Below are 22456 nucleotides of genomic sequence, written 5' to 3'. Positions count from 1 at the left end.
ATGACCTGAGCCCAAGGCAGACCCTTAACCGACTGAGCCCCTCGGGAGCCCCTCAGTTGTCTTTTTAAAAGACATAAAAGAGATTCTTGGGGTACGTGGGTGTCCGGTCAGTTAAGCGTCCGACTCCTGATCTCAGTTCAGATCTTGATCTCAGGGTCGTGAGTTTAAGCCCCACCTTGAGCTCCACATTGGGCCTATTCCCTAAGCCAGTCTTTTGTATGGTTTTTCTAAAATGGTGCACTGATCTGTGTTACTCCAGCCGCCTGAAGTCATGGTTAAGCAAATCCACGGACTCAGACACCTACTTCAAGAGCATTGTTTCTTCTGAGGATTTTAAGCAGCTCTGATTTCCTCAGCCGACAGGACCTATATTGTCGTTCGTAAATAGGCTTAGAAACAGATATAATGCCAACAATACGGGCCACAAATAATGTAACTCCTGCTCCCTGTCTGCGGGAAGCACATTACCATCTTGCCCTGGGTGCCAGCCTCCAGTTTCGTCCGATTTCTCCGTACAGTCCTTACATAGGAGCAACTCTCCTGTCTAGTGGCTCTCAAAATGTGGTCCCTGAAAAAGCAGTAGTAGCAGCACCATGACTTTGGGACTTGACAGAAATGAAGACCTGCTTCATTGGACACTCAGCAAGTATAGCCCAGGCACCTTTATTTTAGTGAGACCCCCAGGTGACCTGGACGCATACATATGAAAACCAGGACTGTGAGCCAGATCCCTGAGGACAGCAGGGCATCGCGATAACCATTCTCCTGACCACGAAAAAGGGTAATGTGACCTGAAAAACCTATGATTTTAACTTTCAGTCACATTATTCCTTAATCACACTAAGCCAAACCTATATGGTCTTAACAAGGAAGTCAGAAAATGTTAAATTCTTAAATTTTGTACTTTTTTGTCCTAGTTTTCTTTACCCTGTATCACTCAATTTTTAAGACCATTCTTCCTCAAAAAACATGCAAAATGGAAATAAAAAGGTGTATAGTGAAAGTGTTTCCCTCCCATCACAGCATCTCAGTGCTTCTTCTCAAAGGCAATCACTGCTAAGAACTTCTTATATATTCCTCTATAAATATTCAATCTGTACACAAATATACAGACAGGATCTTTGTTTTACTGAAATACATACTATCACCATCTATTCTATGCCTCACTCAATTTCTGTTTATTTACTGTAAAAATATAAAATTTATGTATTTTGTGGTAAAATATAATAGGTAAGCTCAGTTCTATAAACAATTTAAGATATACTTTTTTTTTTTTTTTGACACAGAGATAGAAATCACAAGTAGGCAGAGCAGCAGGCAGAGAAGGAGGGAGAAGCAGGCTCTCCACTGCGTAGGGAGCCCGGTGCAGGGCTCGATCCCAGGACCCTGGAATCATGACCTGAGCCGAAGGCAGAGGTTTAACCCAATGAGCGACCCAGGTGCCCCTCATAAACAATTTTAAAGTGAACATCTATGGTAACTACCACCAAGATAAGGAAACCAGAATACTGCCAGCCCCACAGAAGCCCTCCGTATGTGCCTCCCCACTGCCCTTTCTCCTCTCTGCAAATCCCTGACTGCGATAGCCTTTCCCATGCACTTTCTTCCTCACTACATACATATGCGTTCTTGGAAAACGTAAGTGACTCCTGCCTGTATCTGAACTTCTTAGGAACAGACTCATACGGCATATATCCTTAAGTCTTGATTATTTTGCTAAACTTCACGATTATGAAATGTGTACAGGTTGTTGTATCTGGCTCCGTTTGACAGGGAAGGAAAAACACGCTACATTGCAAACAATCTCTAAATAGTGGGAGTAAGTGATTTTTAAGACAAACATTTGTCTGTATTTCTAAGCTTTCCATAATGTAGATTACTAATTATTAATACAAGAAAAATTCCGATAAAAGCTATTAAGATAAATGCCCAGCTAAAACTTAGCATTATACACCTATCTCTTTGATGTATTCCCTAAAAGGAACATTCTGGTAATTTCAACAATAAAGAACACAGTTCCTAAAGAAAACATTCAACATGTTTTCTTTAGAGTGATGTAAGATGATTTTCTTAGAGTGATGACTTTTCCTCAAGATCTCAAATTGGAGATACATATATACAGACATAAACATCTATCTATAGCAATATAGGGTGTAATTTATCCTCACACGATTCTTGTGAAGGATTTGAGGTATGTGCATTGAATCACATTAACAGTGATCAGATTAAGTGAAAACGATCATTAATACGAAGCCAAATGCTATACAACCTGACATTGGAAATTTCATCTTCTGACTCAGCCTAGTGCTTCTTAAGTAAGTGTTGGCTTCTACAGCAAGTTCTTACTAGCTACGTCTCCTAAGGCAAAGGAAACAAAAGCAAAAACAAACTATTGGGACTTTATAAAAATAAAAAGCTGCTGCACAGCAAAGGAAATGATCAACAAAACTCAAAGGCAACCTACAGAATGGAAGAAGATATTTGGAAATGGCATATCTGATAAAGGGTTATTATCTAAAACATATAAAGAATTTATCAAACTCAATACCCAAAAAACAATTCAGTTAAAAAATGGGCAGAGGACATCAACAGACATTTTTCCCAAAGAAGACACAAATGGCCAATAGATACATGAAAAGATGATCAGTATCACTCACCACCAGGAAATGCAAATCGAAACTACAGTAAGATGTTACCTCACACCTGTCAGAATGGTTAAAATTAACAACACAGGAAAAAACATGGTGCTGGCAAAGATGCAGAGAAAGGAAAATCCTCTTAAACTGTTGGTGAGAAAGCAAACTGGTGCAGCCACTGTGGTCAAAAGTATGGAGGTTCCCCAAAAAGTTAAAAATAGAGCTACCCTATGTCCCAGCAATTGCACTGGTAGGTATTTACCCAAAGGATACAAAAATACCGATTCAAAAGGATACATGCACCCCAATGTTTATAGCAACATTATCAACAATAGCCAAATTATGGAAAGGACTCAACTGTCCACAGAGTGATGAATGGCTAAAGATGATGTGGGGTGTGTGTGTGTTTGTGTGTGTGTGTGTGTGTGTTTACAATATATTCCTCAGCCATCAGAAAGAAAGAAATTTTGCCACTTGCAACAACATGGACGGAGCTATAGAGTATTACACTAAGCAAAATAAGGCAGTCAGAGAAAGATAAATACCATATGGTTTTACTCATATGTGGAATTTAAGAAACAAAACAAACGGACACAGGGGAAAAGAGAGGCAAGCCGAGAAACAGACTCTAACCTGTGGAGAACAAACTGATGGTCACTGGAGGGAAGTGGGCAAGGGCATGGCTTAAACAGGTGATGGGAATGAAGGACACTTGTGATGAGTGCTGGGTGTTGTATGTTAGGGATGAATCACTAAATTCTACACTTAAAACCAATACTACGTTGAATGTTAAACCACTAGGATTTAAATAAAAACTTGGAGGGGAAAAAAAGAAAAAGATTTGGCTTGAAGCTTTCCTAACTTCAAATCCAAGACATTCTAAAGAACAGGAAAAAGAGGGGCGCCTGCGTGGATCAGTGGGTTAAGCCTCTGCCTTCGGCTCAGGTCATGGTCTGAGGGTGCTGGGATGGAGCCCCACATGGGGCTCTCTGCTCAGCGGGGAACCTGCTTCCCCTCTCTCTGTCTCTCTGCCTACTTGTGATCTCTCTCTGTCAATAAATAAATAAAATATTTTTAAAAAAGTAAAAAAGAATAGGAAAAACAGAATAGAGAGTCTGCAGCATAAATCTAGCCAAAATTTCAAGACTGATTCCAAAAACACCAGAGACCTGTGAGCTCCCTCCAATTTGCTGAAATGCAGATCATTACGATTGCCCCAAGAGACCCCGCAGACCACTCCTTTGAAAACTACTCAGTAACGACTGCCACGAAAACAGTTGCGAAGTACGGAGGGCTGGGAACCCACTCACAGTCTGCAGACACATAAGCCGCCATCGGTAACGTGAGAGTGTAGTAGATCCAAGCTGGTGATGGTGATGAGTGAACTAACGGCCAAAGTAAGTGACAGCCTGAGCCACAGGTGTATTGCAGGACGACGTGTGACTGTACAGAGCGGCCGAGCGCCACTACTAACAGTCCCCTCCAAAGCAGGTATAGCAAGCGCATCCCCGAGGCACTCTTCCTCAAGGCCAATTGCTCCATCTCCGAACACGCCATTTGCAAACCCAAGCTGCCCGGAGACCTTTCTGTGAGTTTCTACCTTTGCTTTAGGTGTATGCCTTTTTTCTGCTTTACAAGAATCAATTATAACTATACTGTCAGGCGCTCAGCATTTATAATCTGCCACTTAACTTGAATCATCTTTTAAGTCTTACAACATGAGGTCATGTTACCTTGGCTTTTCATTTTTTAAAACATTTTGTGATAAAGTTACATCATGTGGGGGCACGTGGATGGCTCAGCTGGTTAAGCCTCTGCCTTTGGCTCAGGTCATGATCTCAGGGTCCTGGGATCAAGCCCCACATCGGGCTCTCTGCTCAGCGGGGAGCCTGCTTCCCCCTCTCTCTCTGCCTGCCTCTCTGTCTACTTGTGATCTCTCTGTCAAATAAATAAATAAAATCTTTTAAAGAAAAAAGAGTTACATCATGTGCCCGGACCCCCTGGATCCCTCCACCAAAGGGGGAGCCCAGCTCCTGAGTTGGAGGAAGGAGGCAGTTCAAAGGCAGCTCAGAGGACCCTAACCTGGGCAGAAGACACTCCTGTCTACTTTCAGTCATCACGCAATTACACAGGCATTTCTGCAGAGGCTGAGGTTAGGAGAAGACATAGAACCACTACCAAGGGTTCCTCCAAGGCAGAGGAATGGGAACACACTATCTTTCCTACTAACTTTTTGATATGTTTGCCTTGAGTCTAGATCATGTCTAGCTATGTTTATTGTTAGTTCTCTGACAAATAAAATCTTAAAAAAAAAAGAAAGAAAGAAAAAGAGAATACAAAGAACAGGGGCACCTGGATGGCTCCATCCGTTATGTGTCTAAGACTCTTGATTCCACTGGGGTTGTGATCGCAGGGTCAGGAGATTGAGCCCCATGACGGGCCAAGGCTCAGCGTGGAATCTGCTTGAGATTCTCTCCCCCTTCCCTTCTGCCCCTCCCCCACCTCTCTCACCCTTTCTTAAAAAGAAACAAATAAATAAAGCAGTAATTAAACACACACACAAAACATTATTCCCATTTAAGTGGGAAGGTTTTAAGAAGGTATTCTAAGTTTACAATTTTCAAGAACTTGTTCATTATTTATCTCATAACTGCCACTATTGGCCAGAATGGCAGTAATTTCTCTATCTCCTATCTTAAACTGTGAGTACTTTTTTTTCACCCAGTTAGGATGTTAGGTATTAAAATCAACTTTTATACTACTGATTATAAAACCTTCTGCCCAGAATGGCTTCCCACAAGCACTCAACTGACCCGGTGTTCATGGAATAGTGTAATTCGTTCCAGCTGTGAAGTCAAATAGTTCTCTGGAGTTCAGCAAGGTAACTCCCTTCCTATTCTTCGATTCCACACCTGTAAAATAAGCTTAACAATCACACCTGATGATGGGAATGTACAGGGCTTGAGTGACAATCCATAAAAAGGCAGAATGGTACGATGTGATACGATGATGGCAAACTTGGTAGAAAGCCTGACCCGACCACCTAAGAGCTGTGTGACTTTGGGCAAGTTACTCAACCTCTCATGGCTTGGGTTTCCTCAGCGTGACATGGCCTTCACACACTACCTTAGCTATAGTTTGGAGAATAAAATAATCCACGTAAAATATTTAGCACTCCATAAATATAACTGATATTAGTATTAAAACTGGTTCTGTTGCTCTACAGTTAAGAGAAGCCCTAAGTGCGTCACCAACAAGGCTGGATTCTTCCCCTCTGCCCTTAGTCAAGTCATCACAACTGACAATCCTAGGGACTCACATTTTACTTTAAAGGTTTTTAGATGTTGAAACATATTAGCAACCAAAATTTCACTGTTTCTAAATAACAAACTTTCCAACAGCCTAGTATATACCTACTTCTGCAGGACCACTAAACCAGCAAAAATCTTGAAACTCCTTCTAAATCACTAAACTCATTTAAAGTTCTTATAACTTACAAATTCACTAGGTATTTTCACTGCTTATAACTTTGTGCATTCGAAGGCAGGGTTTTTCTTACGTGTTGTTCAAAGTACTTGGTGCATTTGCTATAAATTCCCTCCAACTGTTTTGTTTACTGTTTCAGATGGAATAGAAAACATTCACAGAACTCTAAAATTGTGACATTCTCAGCAAAACTGGGCCAACTCCAAGAATTTTCATTGAAACAGAGTTAGATTTACGATGTTTACATCCAATCTCTTTGCACCAAAAAATTTCACATCTCTTCCACAATGTCCCAGAAGCTGAATTACTTGAAGGAAATCTAATACAAAAAAGCTGAGAATTTAACCAACTCAGTCAGCCCAAAATCAGGGGGCTGCATCAGTGGAATGTGTCTTACAGGTGCCGGGCCAACCTCACATCAAAACTATCACTCGGTAGAAATTAAAATTCTGCAAAGGCTCTGAGTAAGAATAACCTGATTTGAAAAGTGAAGAACTTGATAAAAATGATCTTGCTGTTATCAGTCCTGTTTCCAGGAGCATACTGGAGCCAATTCTGGGGTAAATTTATAAACTGGCCAATATTCTCATAGATTTGCTTCCTAATTAAGAGCAAAGAGACCCCAACCCTGTCTGTATATGCCTTTTTTAAAACACTGACAATCTAAAATTGCTTTGAAACAGTCTCCATGAAAATAGCATTAATTTTCCAGCCAAAACACAACATGAGGATAGAGAATACTGGGTTGAAAGGCTGAGAGGAAACTTACAAACCATCTTGACTCATTTTACTGAGGAAGAAACTAAATTTTAGGAAGGACAGTGTTATAACAATGCAGTAAAACTGCTTAACGCATAAATCTGTTATATGAAAGGACAATTTCCAACAAAACTTCAGGATTCTAACATTTTGAAAGGCTAAACTTGGGGAGCACTACAAGTGGCTCTCTCCACATCCTGCCCAGGCCCCCCACGGTGGACGAGAAAGGTAACAGCTGACAGCTGCCAAATCAACCAGATGGAAGCGGTAATCCTAGTTCATGGATTTAGACTAGACCCAGAACTTAACCACTTTGGTCCTTAACAATGACAGGGGTGTTTTTCCCTGTGGACGATGGATGTAGAGGTTGAAATCTGTTAGCATTTTAATCCACTGCTTTGCTACTAAGGAGTCATTAACTTCACTTAAAAATTAAAAGGCAATTAATGATCTTAGCAGCAGTGGTAGTAGGGACACAGTAGTAATCCTAACAGCAACACTAACACATACAGCACTTTGTGGGACACGGTGCTTAACACATTCATCCTCACATTCAACCATTTAATTAATCATTTAGTCATTTAAGCATTACGCTCAATGCATTTAATCCTTACAGTTACCCGTTAAAGAAGGTGTACTGTATTATTCTTATTTTATCAACAAGGAAACAAGGTACAAAGAGGTTAAGTAATATATTCAATATCCCATGGCTAGTTAAGTAGCAGAGCCAAAATCTGAGCCCACACAGCCTGATTCCAGAGTAAAAATAATTCATTTCATTGATGGAATTAAACTAATGAAATACTGAGGACATCAAAACAAATACATTGGGGCGCCTGGCTGGCTCAGTGGGTTAAAGCCTCTGCCTTCGGCTCAGGTCATGATCCCAGGGTCCTGGGATCGAGCCCCACATTGGGCTCTCTGCTCTGCGGGGAGCCTGCTTCCTCCTCTCTCTCTCTCTGCCTGCCTCTCTGCCTACTTGTGATCTCTGTCAAATAAATAAATAAAATCTTAAAAAAAATTTCAAAAAAAAAAAACCCCATAAAAAATACATTGCATAGTTTTTAAATTAAAAAGAAAACAAGAACATTCATCTTTTCTTCCCTTTTAAAACCTGAGTCCCCAAATGACAAAATGTACTTCAATCTACAAACATGAAAAGACTTGCAAATACTTCAAGTGCACCTCATTATTTTTTCCCACCATCTATTCTGCAAACTAAGGTCTCTTTTCTAGCTCTCTTGGAAGTAAACTCCACATCCATATACATTAACTACAGGACTCAGAACTGAGGGGGCCTACATCCACATGACTTTATTATTTGTGCCAAGAAATTCTTACTGAAAGATAAGGCTGTAAATCAGTAAATAACTTCATTGTTGGCTTTAGGAACTTCCCAAAAGTCCATTTACCCCAACAATAGACTACTCAAACCGTCCCCTTTTCACAACATTCCCCCAACTGGACAAACAACTCCCTTATCCAACAACTGTGTACTTACAAGACTTGGTTAAGATCCTTGTCTCACTGTTTCCACTAACGGTAAACTATTGTATCAGGAATTTAAGCAGTTTCAATCAGATCACTTGCACTGAAGGAACCACCTTAAATCTCTCAAGGTCAAACCCCAAACTCTGCAATATCTGTCCATTATCTCTCCGGGTAAAGTCAACCAACACTGCCAAGTTGTGCTCGCCTTGTAGTAAGCTGCAGTTCTGCCAGAGTTCTGCTTGATTCAAGCTCTTTTGGCCTTCTCTGGGGGAGCTGAGAGTCAACAGAAGGAAATGAACCCACTGGATTTCAAATGCTCTCATCAACAACATCTTTTTTAAAAAAATCTCTGCTCCCTATGCTAGGCCACAGGTGAAATTAATTATGCCAGGAAGTGAGATCATTATAGAAAAAGATAAACATAAACCAGCAATGAAAGGGCCTGCATAAATCTAACAATTAATTCAACACAGGACTTCAAACTCTATTTCCTGGTAGCCACAATTTAAGATGAATTGGATTATTCGCACGTTTAAAAACGGTCTACCAGGATCCCTAAAATTGAGATTGAAAAAGGAAATAAAAGAAAAAAAGCTTGGAAGTGCCAAAATTCAAACTATTCTGCCATCCGATTAGATCTTACAAAAATTTCCTTTGATCAACTCATGTTTCTAATGTTATGAACCAAAGACAAACATGTGAAATACAGCTAATCTTCAAAGACTAGCTCTGACTAAAACTATTGAAACCAGTATAAATATAAAATTAGTCATTCTGACATCGCCTTTTCATTTAATCCTTGTTATTAGATTTCAGATATATTTATCTATGCAATTATTAAAGTATTAACTGGTATTTACTATAATTCTATTTTATTCCTGTCTCTCCAAGCATCACATTTTGCTGAAAAAATTAAATGAGTTAAAAACCCAATAGAGGGAGCGGGGCACCTGGGTGGCTCAGTGGGTTAAGCCTCTGCCTTCGGCTCAGGTCATGGTCTCAGGGTCCTGGGATCAAGCCCCGCATCGGGCTCTCTGCTCAGCAGGGAGCCTGCTTCCCTTCCTCTCTCTGCCTGCCTCTCTGCCTACTTGTGATCTCTGTCTGTCAAATAAATAAATATTAAAAAAAAAAACAATAGAGGGAGAAAAAGGAAAAAAAAAGAGAGAAAAAAAATTGAAATGTATGAAGAGGCCAAAGATAAGTTTTTTAATGAAGTTGAGGCATTAAACAAGAATTTGTCTTACCACACTGAAATATGTGTGTATATTATGTACGTATCTATGTGTATATGTGTGTATATGAGTGTTTGTATGTATGTAGGTATAAGTGTGTGTGTATTCAGCCCAAGATAATCCCAATTTTGTTTTCCATAGCTTATCAACACCAAATATTATCATTATTCCCTGTGGCGGTGTTGCTAACCATGTTATTCTAACCATCTTGCTACAGAGCCATATATGTTGAGTTTAGAACATGGAGGTAAAAAGAGACCAGGTAGGCATCTTGGATTCCCTAATCTGGCAGAAATAACCTATTATCAGACAGCCTCAGCTTACTTATTATGATACATCCATGAACTTGACATAATTGCTGTGAATATTAAAGGAGATAATGTATAAGGTACTCAGTTTACAACCCAGCGTAAGGTGTCAAGGTCTCCATAAATGTTCATTAACCATCATGCATGTTAGTTCCCTGTAACTATGGTCCTAAGGATCTACAAGATATTAAAGTACTTCCTCAATAATTAAAGAAGTATTCATTCATTATGCAATAAGATCTTTTAAGTTCAGATCCTTTCAACCGATAATTCTATTTCTAGGAAACTAGCCAGAGGAAATGATTAAAGATATTATCAAATATTAATGTACAAATATTCTTTAAAACTTATTTTTAACATCAAAAACCTGGAAACAACCTAAGTACCCCAATTTTATACTACATCTATAGGACTGTATAGTGTACAAATGCTGAAATACTCATGAGGAATTCAGAGCATCCCCAAAATGCTCCTTAAAATCAAGTTAAAATGGTAGCCTATGAACATACATCTCAACCATGTTAACAATTACATGTCAGTGTACACACATACACACATTCAGAAGAAAAGGATTTAGAAGAAATATAAAAATATTAACAACAACTAACAAGATCATGAGAAAACAGGTAACTTTTACTATTTATTTTCTTATCTTTTTCCCCAAATTTTCTACTGTATCCCTGAATTACTTTGATATTTAGAAAAAATAAAACTAAAAACCCTGTTGAATTATGTTTATTATTTAGAATCTCCTAGCTTTTTTAAAGATAATGTTTTAAATTATACCCATCTTGGGAGGGGCCAAGGTGGCAGAGGAGTAGCAGACTGAGATGACATCAGGTCGCAGGAGTTGAGCTACATAGTTATCAAACCATTGGGAACACCTACAAGCCCAACAGGAGATAGAAGAGAAGAACAGCAGCAATTCTAGGAAGAGAAAATCGACCACTTTCTGAAAGGTAGAACGTGCAGAGAAGTGACTCCAAATCAACAGGAAAATTGGGGGGTGGGGGGCGGCTCCCAGCAAGCAGCAGAGCAGCGGAGCACAAAATCCAAACTGCTCCATGAGGGACGTTGCTCCAGAGGCTAAGCAGCGGTGGAGCCCTCCTGGGGACAGTGTGGTCTCAGGACCCTCAGGGTCACAGAAAGACAGGAGGCGTCTGAGTGCGGCAGAGGTCCCCGGTGTCAGAGCCGGGAAGACGGCGGGGGAGAGACAGAGCCTAGGTTGGAGCACTCAGCTCGGGGTTGCCATAAACTGTGATGGGGGTTACAGTCGGACCACTGCTGTTCGCGCAGGGACCCCGCAAGTGGCAGACCCGGAGAGACCTACCTTCCTCCCCTGGAAGGAGCGGCACAGGGGCACGGCAGGAATCTGCTGGGTTTGGAGACTCCAAATGGGGCCGCGCACCAGAGACAAAAACACTCGTCCCAGGCCAGGGGAGCTCGGAGCACGGCCGGAGACCAGGGACATGGGAGGGACTGACGGCTTTTCTCGAGGTCGCACTGAGTGGGGCCCCGAGTTCTCGGCTCCTCTGGCCGGAGACTGGGCGGCCGCCCTCTTCATTCCCGTCCCCCAAAGCAGCTCGGAAAGCGCTCAGGGAACAAAAGCTCTGAGCGCGAACCGAGCAGATTGCTTAGCACCCCCCCCACCCCCCACAACCCAGCAAGGGCAGTGCGGTTCCACCTCATGCAAAGACAATTGAGAATCACGGCAAAAGGCCCCTCCCCCAGGAGATCAGCAAGAACATCCAGCCAAGTCCAAGTTTACTGATCAAGGAGAAGAGCACAATTCCAGAAGAGGGGAAAGCAAAGCATGGAATTCATGCCTTTCTCCCCATAATTCTTTAGTCTTGCAAAGGTAATTAAGATTTTTTAAATTTTTTTCTTATTCTAATTTTTCTAACTTTTACTCTTTTCTCTTCTAATGTTTTCTTAACTAGTTTATCTTAAAAATTCCTTTCTTAAAAAAAATCTTTTGAACCTTTATTATTATAGTCATATTTTATCCTTCATTGTATCTAACTTTATCTTTTGTATACACATAGGGTTTTTTCTTCTAAAAAATTTTGGGATACAACTTCTTCTAATAGATCAAAATATACCCTAAATCTATCACAGAGCTTGGTTCTAGTCTCCAGCCTGAGCAAATTCTCTCCACTTCCTTTTTCTTTCTTTTCCCAATTTATCTTATCAGCTCCTTTTTTAGAATTTTTTTTAAATTTTCATCTTTACAAACATATGCTATCCCTTCATTGTGTCTACACTTATTTGTGTGTGTGTGTACACATACATATATATGTATACATATATATATATCCATATATATGTATATATATATTTCATTCTTTAAAATATTGGGAAATAGTTTCTTACCCTACACCTAAAGGAGCTGGAGAAAGAACAGCAAAGAAAGCCTAAACCCAGCAGGAGAAGAGAAATAATAAAGATCAGAGCAGAAATCAATGAAATAGAAACCAAAAGAACAGTAGAACAAATCAACAAAACTAAGAGCTGGTTCCTTGAAAGAACTAATAAGATTGACAAACCCCTGGCCACACTTATCAAAAAGAATACAGAAAGGACCCAAATAAATAAAATCATGAATGGAAGAGGAGAGATCACAACCAACACTAAAGAAATACGAACAATTATAAGAACATATTCTGAGCAACTATACACCAACAAATTTGACAATCTGGAAGAAATGGATGCATTCCTAGAGACATATAAACTACCAAAACTGAGCCAGGAAGAAATAGAAAACCTGAACAGACCCATAACCAGTAAAGAGATTGAAGCAGTCATCAAAAGTCTCCCAAAAAACAAGAGCCCAAGGCCAGACGGCTTCCCAGGGGAATTCTATCAAGCATGTAAAGAAGAATTAATTCCTATTCTCCTAAAACTGTTCCAAAAAATAGAAATGGAAGGAAAACTTCCAAACTCATTTTATGAGGCCAGCATTATCTTGATCCCAAAACTAGACAAAGATCCCATCAAGAGAATTACAGACCAATATCCTTGATGAACACAGATGCGAAAATTCTCACCAAAATACTAGCCAGTAGGATCCAATAGTACATTAAAAGGATTATTCACCAAAACCAAGTGGGATTTATTCCAGGGCCGCAAGGTTGATTCAACATCCACAAATCAACCAATGTGATGCAATACATTAATAAAAGAACAAGAACTATATGATACTCTCAATAGATGCTGAAAAAGCTTTTGACAAATACAGCATCCTTTCTTGTTCAAAACTCTTCACAGTGTAGGGAGGTACAGAAGGTACATACCTCAATATCATTAAAGCCATCTATGAAAAACCCACAGCGAATATCATTCTCAATGGAGAAAAACTGAGAGCCTTTCTACTAAGGTCAGTAACATCGCAGGGATGTCTATTATCACCACTGCTATTCAACATAGTACTAGAAGTCCTAGCCTCAGCAATCAGACAACAAAAATAAATAAAAGGCATCCAAATAAGCAAAGAAGTAGTCAAACTACACTCTTTGGAGATGATAGGATGCTTTATGTGGAAAACCCAAAAGACCACTCCAAATCTGCTAGAGCTTGTACAGGAGGAATTCAGTAAAGTGTCAGGATATAAAATCAATACACAGAAATCACTTGCATTTCTATACACCAACAGCAAGGCAGAAGAAAGAGAAATTAAGGAATCAATCCCATTTACAATTGCACCCAAAACCATAAGATACCTAGGCATAAACCTAACCAAAGAGGCAAAGAATCTGTACTCAGAAAACTATAAAGTACTCATGAAAGAAATTGAGGAAGACACAAAGAAATGGGAAAATGTTCCATGATCATGGATTGGAAGAACAAATATTGTGAAAACGTCTATTCTACCTAAAGCAATCTACACATTTAATGCGATCCCTATCAAAATCCCATCCGTTTTTTTTTTCAAAGAAAAGGAACAAAGAATCCTAAAATTTATATGGAACCAGAAAAGACCTCGAATAGCCAGAGGAATATTGAAAAAGAAAGCCAAAGTTGGTGGCATCACAATTCCAGACTTCAAGCTCTATTACAAAGCTGTCATTATCAGGACAGTATGGTACTGGCACAGAAACAGACACATAGACAAATGGAACAGAATCGAGAGCCCGGAAATAGACCCTGAACTCTGTGGTCAACTAATCTTCAACAAAGCAGGAAAGAATGTCCAATGGAAAAAAGACACTCTCTTCAACAAATGGTGTTGGGAAAATTGGAGAGCCACATGCAGAAAAATGAAACTGGACCATTTCCTTACATCACACATGAAAATAGACTCAAAATGGATGAAGGACCTCAATGTGAGAAAGGAATCCACCAAAATCCTTGAGGAGAACACAGGCAGCAACCTCTTCGACCTCAGCCGCGCAACTTCTACCTAGAAACATCACCAAAGGCAAGGGAAGCAAGGGCAAAAATGAACTATTGGGACTTCATCAAGATTAAAAGCTTTTGCACAGCAAAGGAAACAGTCAACAAAACCAAAAGACAAGTGACAGAATGGGAGAAGATATTTGCAAATGACATATCAGATAAAGGACTAGTATCCAAAATCTATAAAGAACTTATCAAACTCAACACTCAAAGAACAAATAATCCAATCAAGAAATGAGCAGAGGACATGAACAGACATTTCTGCAAAGAAGACATCCAGATGGCCAACAGACACATGAAAAAGTGCTCCACATCACTCGGCATCAGGGAAATACAAATCAAAACCACAATGAGATACCACCTCACACCAGTAAGAATGGCTAAAATGAACAAGTCAGGAAATGACAGATGCGAGCAAGGAGGCGGAGAAAGGGGAACCCTCCTACACTGTTGGTGGGAATGCAAGCTGGTGCAGCCACTCTGGAAAACAGCACAGAGGTTCCTCAAAAAGTTGAAAATAGGGGCGCCTGGGTGGCTCAGTGGGTTAAGCCTCTGCCTTCAGCTCAGGTCATGATCTCAGGGTCCTGGGATTGAGCCCCACATGGGGCTCTCTGCTCAGCAGGGAGCCTGCTTCCCCCTCTCTCTGCCTGCCTCTCTGCCAACTTGTGATCTCTCTCTGTCAAATAAATACATAAAATCTTAAAAAAAAAAAAAAAAAGTTGAAAATAGAGCTACCCTATGACCCAAAAATCGCACGACTGGGTATTTACCCCAAAGATACAAATGTAATGATCCGAAGGGGCACATGCACCTGAATGTTTATAGCAGCAATGTCCACAATAGCCAAACCATGGAAAGAACCTAGATGTCCATCAACAGATGAATGGATAAAGAAGATGTGGTACATGCATACAATGGAATACCATGCAGCCATCAAAAGAAATGAAATCTTGCCATTTGTGACAACGTGGATGGAACTAGAGAGTATTATGCTGAGCGAAATAAGTCAATCAGAGAAAGATAATTATCATATGATTCCCTGATACGAGGAAGTTGAGAGGCAATGTGGGGGGCTTGAGGGGTAGGAAAGGAATAAATGAAACAAGATGGGATCAGGAGGGAGACAAACCATAAGAGACTCTTAATCTCACAAAACAGAGGGCTGCCAGGGGCAGGTGGGTAGGGAGAGGGGGGTGGGGTTATGGACATTGGGGAGGGTATGTGCTATGGTGCGTGCTGTGAAGTGTGTAAACCTCACGATTCACAGACCTGTACCCCTGGGGCAAATAGTACATTATATGTTAATAAAAAAATTAAAAACTAATTAAAATAAAATAAATAGTTTAAAAAAAAATTATACCCATCTCATTTCCAAAAGGATTTGGAATAGTTGACAAAACTACATACAACAGACTAAATAAATAGAAGAAGATGACAAATAAAGATAAAATCGCCTGCAAACTCTCAGTATACAGCCATATATACAATCTACCTATCTAGGCATGTGCATACGTGTGTGTGTGTGTGTGTGTGTGTGTGTGTGTGTGTGTGTTTATTTATTTATTCAAAGAACTTTGTTTCAGAAGGAAGTTTTCCCAGCTTTCTCAGAAAGGGCAAACCACAGATATGGTAGACATTGTTTTTAAATTGTACATTAGGAGAATTATTTCAGTGAATTGAGTGAATCGGTTATTGATTGGGAAAGAGGAGTTAAAGTCAAGGATTAAAAATCAAGGAATCAAGACCTGAAACGGGATAAGCATAACCATGATCAGCAACTCAAGAAAAATCTTTTTAAGAGTGCAAATACAGATGGAGACAGATTTTTTATCTCATGTCACCTTCATTCATGTGACTTTAAAGAAAAAATTAAAATATTAAAATTACATTTTAATTTCTGCATATAAAATATATCAAGAAGGTAAACTAACAAAATAAGCTCTTATTAACAAAATGCATCTGGGTATATTGTATTCAAGATGGCACTTACCTTCACTGATGGCATGGGGCTTAATAACGCAACAGGTACAATTCGTAAATTTAGCAGTGTTTGCTGGTCCACAAACTCCACTTGAAGGAAAAAATAACTCCATTTCCTAAAGACAGAGAGAAATAAATTTGACCTATGTAATCTCTTATCTCGAACTTCTGGGATATCTATGTGAGAGGTGGAAAAACCATGCAATTACTTTTGAAGTTCGTAATATAAATTATTCGCTTCAAGTTTTCTAAAAATGATTTTTACGAAGGCTAACTGACTTACAGAACCCTGTTTTAAGTCTTATAATCCAAAGATCATATAAAAAGTATTAATTAGAGTAATGAGAATATGTATCATTCTGCCCCAGGATTAAAACTAATAACATCTTAACATACTTTGAATATGGACAGTAATGAATACAAAGTTCTTATTTTCCCCAAAGCATTAGTTCATAGACACAGGTCCAATTTTAAACTTTCTATTAAAATATGTAAAACTTAAAAGTAGGAATTCTTTATAGAAGCAGATTAGTATTTAAGAATCAGAACCACAAAATTAGTTTTAACTAGTTAAAAGTAATGACCTGGGGCACCTGGCTGGTTCAGTCAGTAGAGCATGGAACTCTTGATCTTGGGGTTGTAAGTTCAAGCCCTATGTTGGGTGTAGAGATTAGTCAAAAATAAAATCTTAAAAAGAAAAAAACTAATGAACTTACTACAGTTCTAGCATACAATTAGATCATATAAATTGTATTTTATAACCAGATTCAACCTATGTGATTTGCTTTGCACACGGTTCAGAGATGACAACTCAGCAACTTGAACTAGCCACAAACACAGTCACACTAAGTATTTAAACAGATCTTTCCTGCCTAGAGAACCCTCTCTCCCAGGCTCCAAAGAGTTCTACCAACTTAAGCTGGTGATGCTCCCAGTGAGTCCCCTGCACTTTTATAAAATTGTGGTTTGGGGGCAATTGCCCATCACAAATGTTCAGTAAGTAACTAACCTGCATAGCACTGTAGGTCCTTTAGCACCTAAGACAAATGGCTCAAAGTAAATCGCATTTTTCGACGAATTTAAGAATGGGAAGATCGCAGACTATGTTAATGTGCCACATCGATGTACAATTTTAAGAACCACAGAGAAGATGAGGAATTGTCCAAAGAGTAATGATATGCCTGTGCACTCCTGGCACGAAGACCTTTCAGAATGAAAATGCTCTATTCCTTGGACAGCAAGTACTTTTCCACCATATTGCTGCCTTTATTACTCTCCCTGAGTAGTACGAAGAGTAATAAACAACCTCCAGCCATCTGTCCGGTCACGGCTCCCACGCTCCTGCCCCAGTCCAGCCTCCTTCCTAAACTCCACCCCCACACCTGTGCCACTCCCACTTGGAGATAATTCCTATTGAAAATGTCCTGATTTCCACGGACACCCGCAAGTCTGTGGACTCCCACCCTGTTGTTACTGCCCCTCCGACTGCACAGGCAACCGAAAAAAAAAACTTAACTCCTCTCCTTGTCTTAGCCATCCACTCAGTCTCTCAGGAAACCGTTCGGAATGCTTCCAGAATCCAGCTACTTCCACATGTCACCCTGGTCCAGGCCCAGCACCAGAGCGCCCTTTGACACTGCTCTAACCTAGTGACCTCCCATGCCGGCTTCCTCCCCACACACCCAGGCCCACCTGGCCCGATCGATTCTCAGCACGGCAGCAGCAGGAAACCTGTAAAGCATCATGTCCCTTCTCTGCGCAGAACTCTCCAAGGGTCTTTCATCTTCTTCGGAACAAACGCTAAAGCTCTAGATGTCTGGAAGGCCGGACGCGGTCTGGCCCCCAGCAATTCCCTGAGCCAGTCCCCTCGTCCCGTGAAAACACTTAGACTTCCCACCCAGCCTCGCTGGCCTCGTGCACTCACCGTTTACCTCAAAGTAGCCAACGTGTTCCCACCTCACAAACGTCACGTGCATTGTTCCCTTTCTCCCAGAACACTCTTTCTCCAGGATATTTGCTTGGTTTTCTCCCTCACCTCCTTCTGGTCTCTGCTTAAACATAACGTGAAGATTTCCTGACCCTACCCTTAGTAGCATTCCTCGCCTCCACTCGACACGCAATCCTTCCCCCAGCCTCGTCTTTTTCTATCCCTTCTCCTGTTTTATCCTCTCAGAGCACTGACCATCCGACACGTTTTATGCCTGTTTACTTACTATCCAGCAGCACCCAACCATCACAATGGATGGACGCTTCAAGGGAGTCAGGACCTGGTCTGGTTCACTAGTAGCTTCCCATATTTTGAACTGACTGAAATTCAGAATAAATTCTGCACGTGCTAAATAGAATCTATCTATCCACATTGCCCAAATGAGAGAAATGACACCCTGAAAACCTGAGCCCTTACGGGTTAGCAGGTGGCAAAGCCAGTATTTAAATCCAGGTCACGCTGGTTCCAAAGCCCTGAGCCTTTTCCACATCTGGCTTTCAAAAGTAAAGAAGCTGTGCTCAATTGTTCCACTTCAGGTTTAAACAATTATCGGGCCAATTATTTTAATTGTTTTGGTCTCAACTTTCATTTCTTTTCTTCCTCAACTTTAAGAAAATGAAAATGCCAACTTTCCAAGTACTCATTTACATATGCTGAATGAATATGTATTTAAGGCAAGGAATATAAAGGTTTTATTTAAATACACATTCTGAGTGACAGGGAGTAACTCTATTTCATGGCTTTGCTTTCTCTTTCTCCCTACACAGCTGGCCCTATCTGTCCCAATCACCCATCCGAGCTAACACCTGCAAGAGTGCTTCTACCAGGTCATTGTCATGGCAACTCAATCAGAGACTTCACACAAATGTAAAGTCACACACAAAATTCTCCTTTGTGATTTGAGCTGCTTAAACCCATGGCATAAAGCTCCTCTCCTTCCAAGGGTCCTTGCTATTACTTTTGCCTTTTATATGCTCCTAAACTGCCTCACAGCGAAAGACAGAGATATGGAATTTTCTCAAAAAAACAGAAAAGACTCATGGAATCTTCAATTTTTTTTTTTTTTTTTACTATATTTAACAAATTGTAAAGTATACAGTTGCACTGCATAAATTTCACCTAAGAGCTCACGGTAATCTCACTAAAACATCTGACTACTCTACATTCATATCTTTAATTACCATAATAAAAGTATCATGAAATGGCTGCCAGTTAAATGTTTCCCCAAAACTTTAATAATTTTAAATAAATATCCTTTTTGTAAGTGCCCTAAAACATTAAAATATAGAACTTTCTCTTTACATACTCTAATATCAAATAAGAAATCTGTTCTCAGAAAATCTAAAAAATTAAGAAATAAAATAAGAAGTCACATGACTTAGCCTCATATTTAGCTCCATGATGCAGCCTTATGTACAAGTAAAAACAATTAAGAACCTAACAAAATGTCCAAAAGTAAGGGGATGTTTAAATAAATGTTATATTCATACAACAAATATTCTGCACCCACTGAAGTTTACTCTTATGACAGTAATCTGGTAACATGTAAAATGTTGTATTAAGTGAAAAAAGGAATCAAGTTAAATTAAAATAATGTATGTGGTGTTTAGTTTGTAAATTATATAAATAATCAAGGGAATGAGCTGGAAGAAATATGCCATAAACTGCTATAAACAGGGTGCCTGGGTGGCTCAGTGGGTTAAAGCCTCTGCCTTCGGCTCAGGTCATGATCTCAGGGTCCTGGGATCGAGGCCCGCGTCGGGCTCTCTGCTCAGCAGGGAGCCTGCTTTCTCCTCTCTCTCTCTATGCCTGCCTCTCTGCATACTTGTGATCTCTCCCTCTCTGTTTCAAATAAATAAATAAATAAAATCTTTAAAAAAAAAAAAAACTGCTATAAACATCACTGGCAGGATGACTAATGCCAAACGTCCGTTCTCAATTTCTAAATTCTCCAGAGTGTTTCTGTTACTTATGTTCTAAAAGACTATAATGGGAGCACCTGGGTGGCTAAGCTAAGCATTTGTCTTCAGCTCAGGTCATGATCCTTGAGTGCTGGGATTGAACCCCACACAGGCTCCCTGCTCAGCAGGGAGTCTGCTTCTCCCTCTCCCTGCCCTCTCTGTGCTCTCTCTCACTACACTAAAAAATAAAATATAAAATAAAATATAAAATGAAACAAAATATATAACAAAATATAGAAAACAAAATACAAAACAAAACAGAAAACACAACACAACACAAAATGAAATAAAAAACTGTAATGTTTAAAACAAGGTAGACCACTTCAGCATACATAGTGGAAGCTGGTGGTCAAGCACAGGGCTGTGGGGCCAGAGATGCCTGGGCTCAAGTCCTCATGAGGCCAAGGTGTTTAAACTCACTGAGTCTCAGTTCCTGCTAAATTGGGACGATATAAGCAAATGCATGGGAGACTGTGAGAATTAAATGAGATACTAAAGTGTCTGAAACAGTGCCTGTCACATAGTGAGCACTTAATAAACATAAGGTTTATTGTTGCTTTGAATTCCAAAATTTTGTGAACACCGGTGACCTAGATCCTGGAGGTATGACAATGAATTGGACATCCTCAAAGAATTCAGTCTATCAGGAGGGTAAACAAACACAAATGCTTTTAAAATATGGTAAGCAATAGAGGTATGCAGTAGGTATGAAGCAAGCATCAAGGAAGGGTACCTCACAGAGAACTAAGAAATAGATAATAGTTGATCAGAGTTGCTGTTACTGGTTTTTAAGTTTTGTTGAGGTCAAATTAACATGCTTTAAAATGAGCATATTTAAAGGATACAATATGATGTTTTGACACTTGTTTACTCCTGTGGAGACATCACCACAATCAAGATAATAGTCACCCCTCCTTCCTTTGGGTAACACCTTTCTTCTGCCTCTCCCTGCCTCCCCTATCATTAACTATTACCATTACCTCCCTTACCATTAATAAGTTGGCCCTGTAATCAATGATCTGTTTTCCACCATTATGAATTAGTTTAATTTTTAACAGCTGTACTTAAATTATTTAGTATGTGCTCTTGTCTAGCTTCACTTAGCAAGATTACTTTGAAATTCATCAACTGTACTGTATATCAATATGTCATTCCTTTTTATAGCTAAATACTATTCGATGTGTTAATATCATGGTTTGTTTATCCATTCATCTCTTCAACATTTGGGTTATTTCTAGTTTTGGGATATACAAATAAGGCTCTTATGAACAAAACTGTTATGTACAAGTCTTTGCATTGATATTTCCTTTCATTTCTCCTGGGAAAATACTTAAGAATGCTTAGACCATGGGGTAGGTATATGTTTAACTTTTTAGATAACTGCCAAACTGTTCTCCAAAGTGACTGTACCCTTTTAAATTCTCAGCATCATGACAGTTCTAGTTTCCCCTCACATTTGCCACTTGAAATGGTCAAGTTTTTTTAAGCCTTACCCCTTCTAAAAGGTGTATAGTGTATCTCACTGTGGTTTTAATTGGTACTTCCAAAATGTCTAATGATGCTGTATATTTTTAATGTGCGCTTATATACCCATTCATGTATCATCTTTAATTAAGTGCCTGTTCAAATTTTTTGCTCATTTCTAATTGGGATGTTTAATTTCTTAGGTGTGAAATCAGCATAAAGACAAATAGATTAGAGTCAAGATGGCGGAGGACTGGCAGACTGAGATGACATCAGGTCGCAGTTCAGCTACTGGGTTATCAAACCATTTGGAACATCTACAAACTCAACACAAGATTGAAGAGAAGAGCAGCAATTCAGAAACAGAAAACTGACCACTTTCTGAAAGGTAGGACATGCGGAGAAGTGAATCCGAAGCAATGGGAAGACTGTGGGACGGGGGGCGCCTCTGGCAAATGGAGCAATGGAGCACAAAATTTGAACTTTTAAAAGTCTGCTCCACTGAGGAACATCACTCCAAAGGCTAAGCGGGGGTGGAGCCCTCGCAGGGACAGCATGGTCTCAGGTCCCGTGGGGTCACGGAAGCATCGGAGGTGGCTGAGTGTAGAGAGAGCTCGCAGGTATTAGGGCAGGGAAGCCACCTACAGAGACAGAGCCAAGGAGTGAGCTCCGATCTCGGAGTTACCTTAAACTGTGATTCCTGGCACAGTCAGGATACTGCTCTTTGAGCAGGGACCCCACAAGTGGCAGTTCTGGG

General features: G+C 40.0%; 1 protein-coding gene across 3 annotated transcripts in view; it reads right to left on the bottom strand.

The window, feature by feature from the left end:
* The window catches only part of NME7 (NME/NM23 family member 7), a 248605-nt gene that overhangs the window by 168768 nt on the left and 57381 nt on the right, over positions 1-22456 (bottom strand). For all 3 annotated transcript variants that reach the window (XM_032863039.1, XM_032863038.1, XM_032863040.1), the window contains exon 7: positions 16298-16403. In XM_032863039.1, coding sequence (XP_032718930.1) covers positions 16298-16403 — 106 coding nt within the window. The remainder of the gene's footprint in view (positions 1-16297; positions 16404-22456) is intronic.

The sequence above is a fragment of the Lontra canadensis genome, unplaced genomic scaffold (assembly GCF_010015895.1).
Source record: "Lontra canadensis isolate GAN:19392208 unplaced genomic scaffold, GSC_riverotter_1.0 scaffold24, whole genome shotgun sequence".
NCBI lineage: Eukaryota > Metazoa > Chordata > Mammalia > Carnivora > Mustelidae > Lontra > Lontra canadensis.
This window is presented reverse-complemented; position numbering and strand designations above follow the sequence as displayed.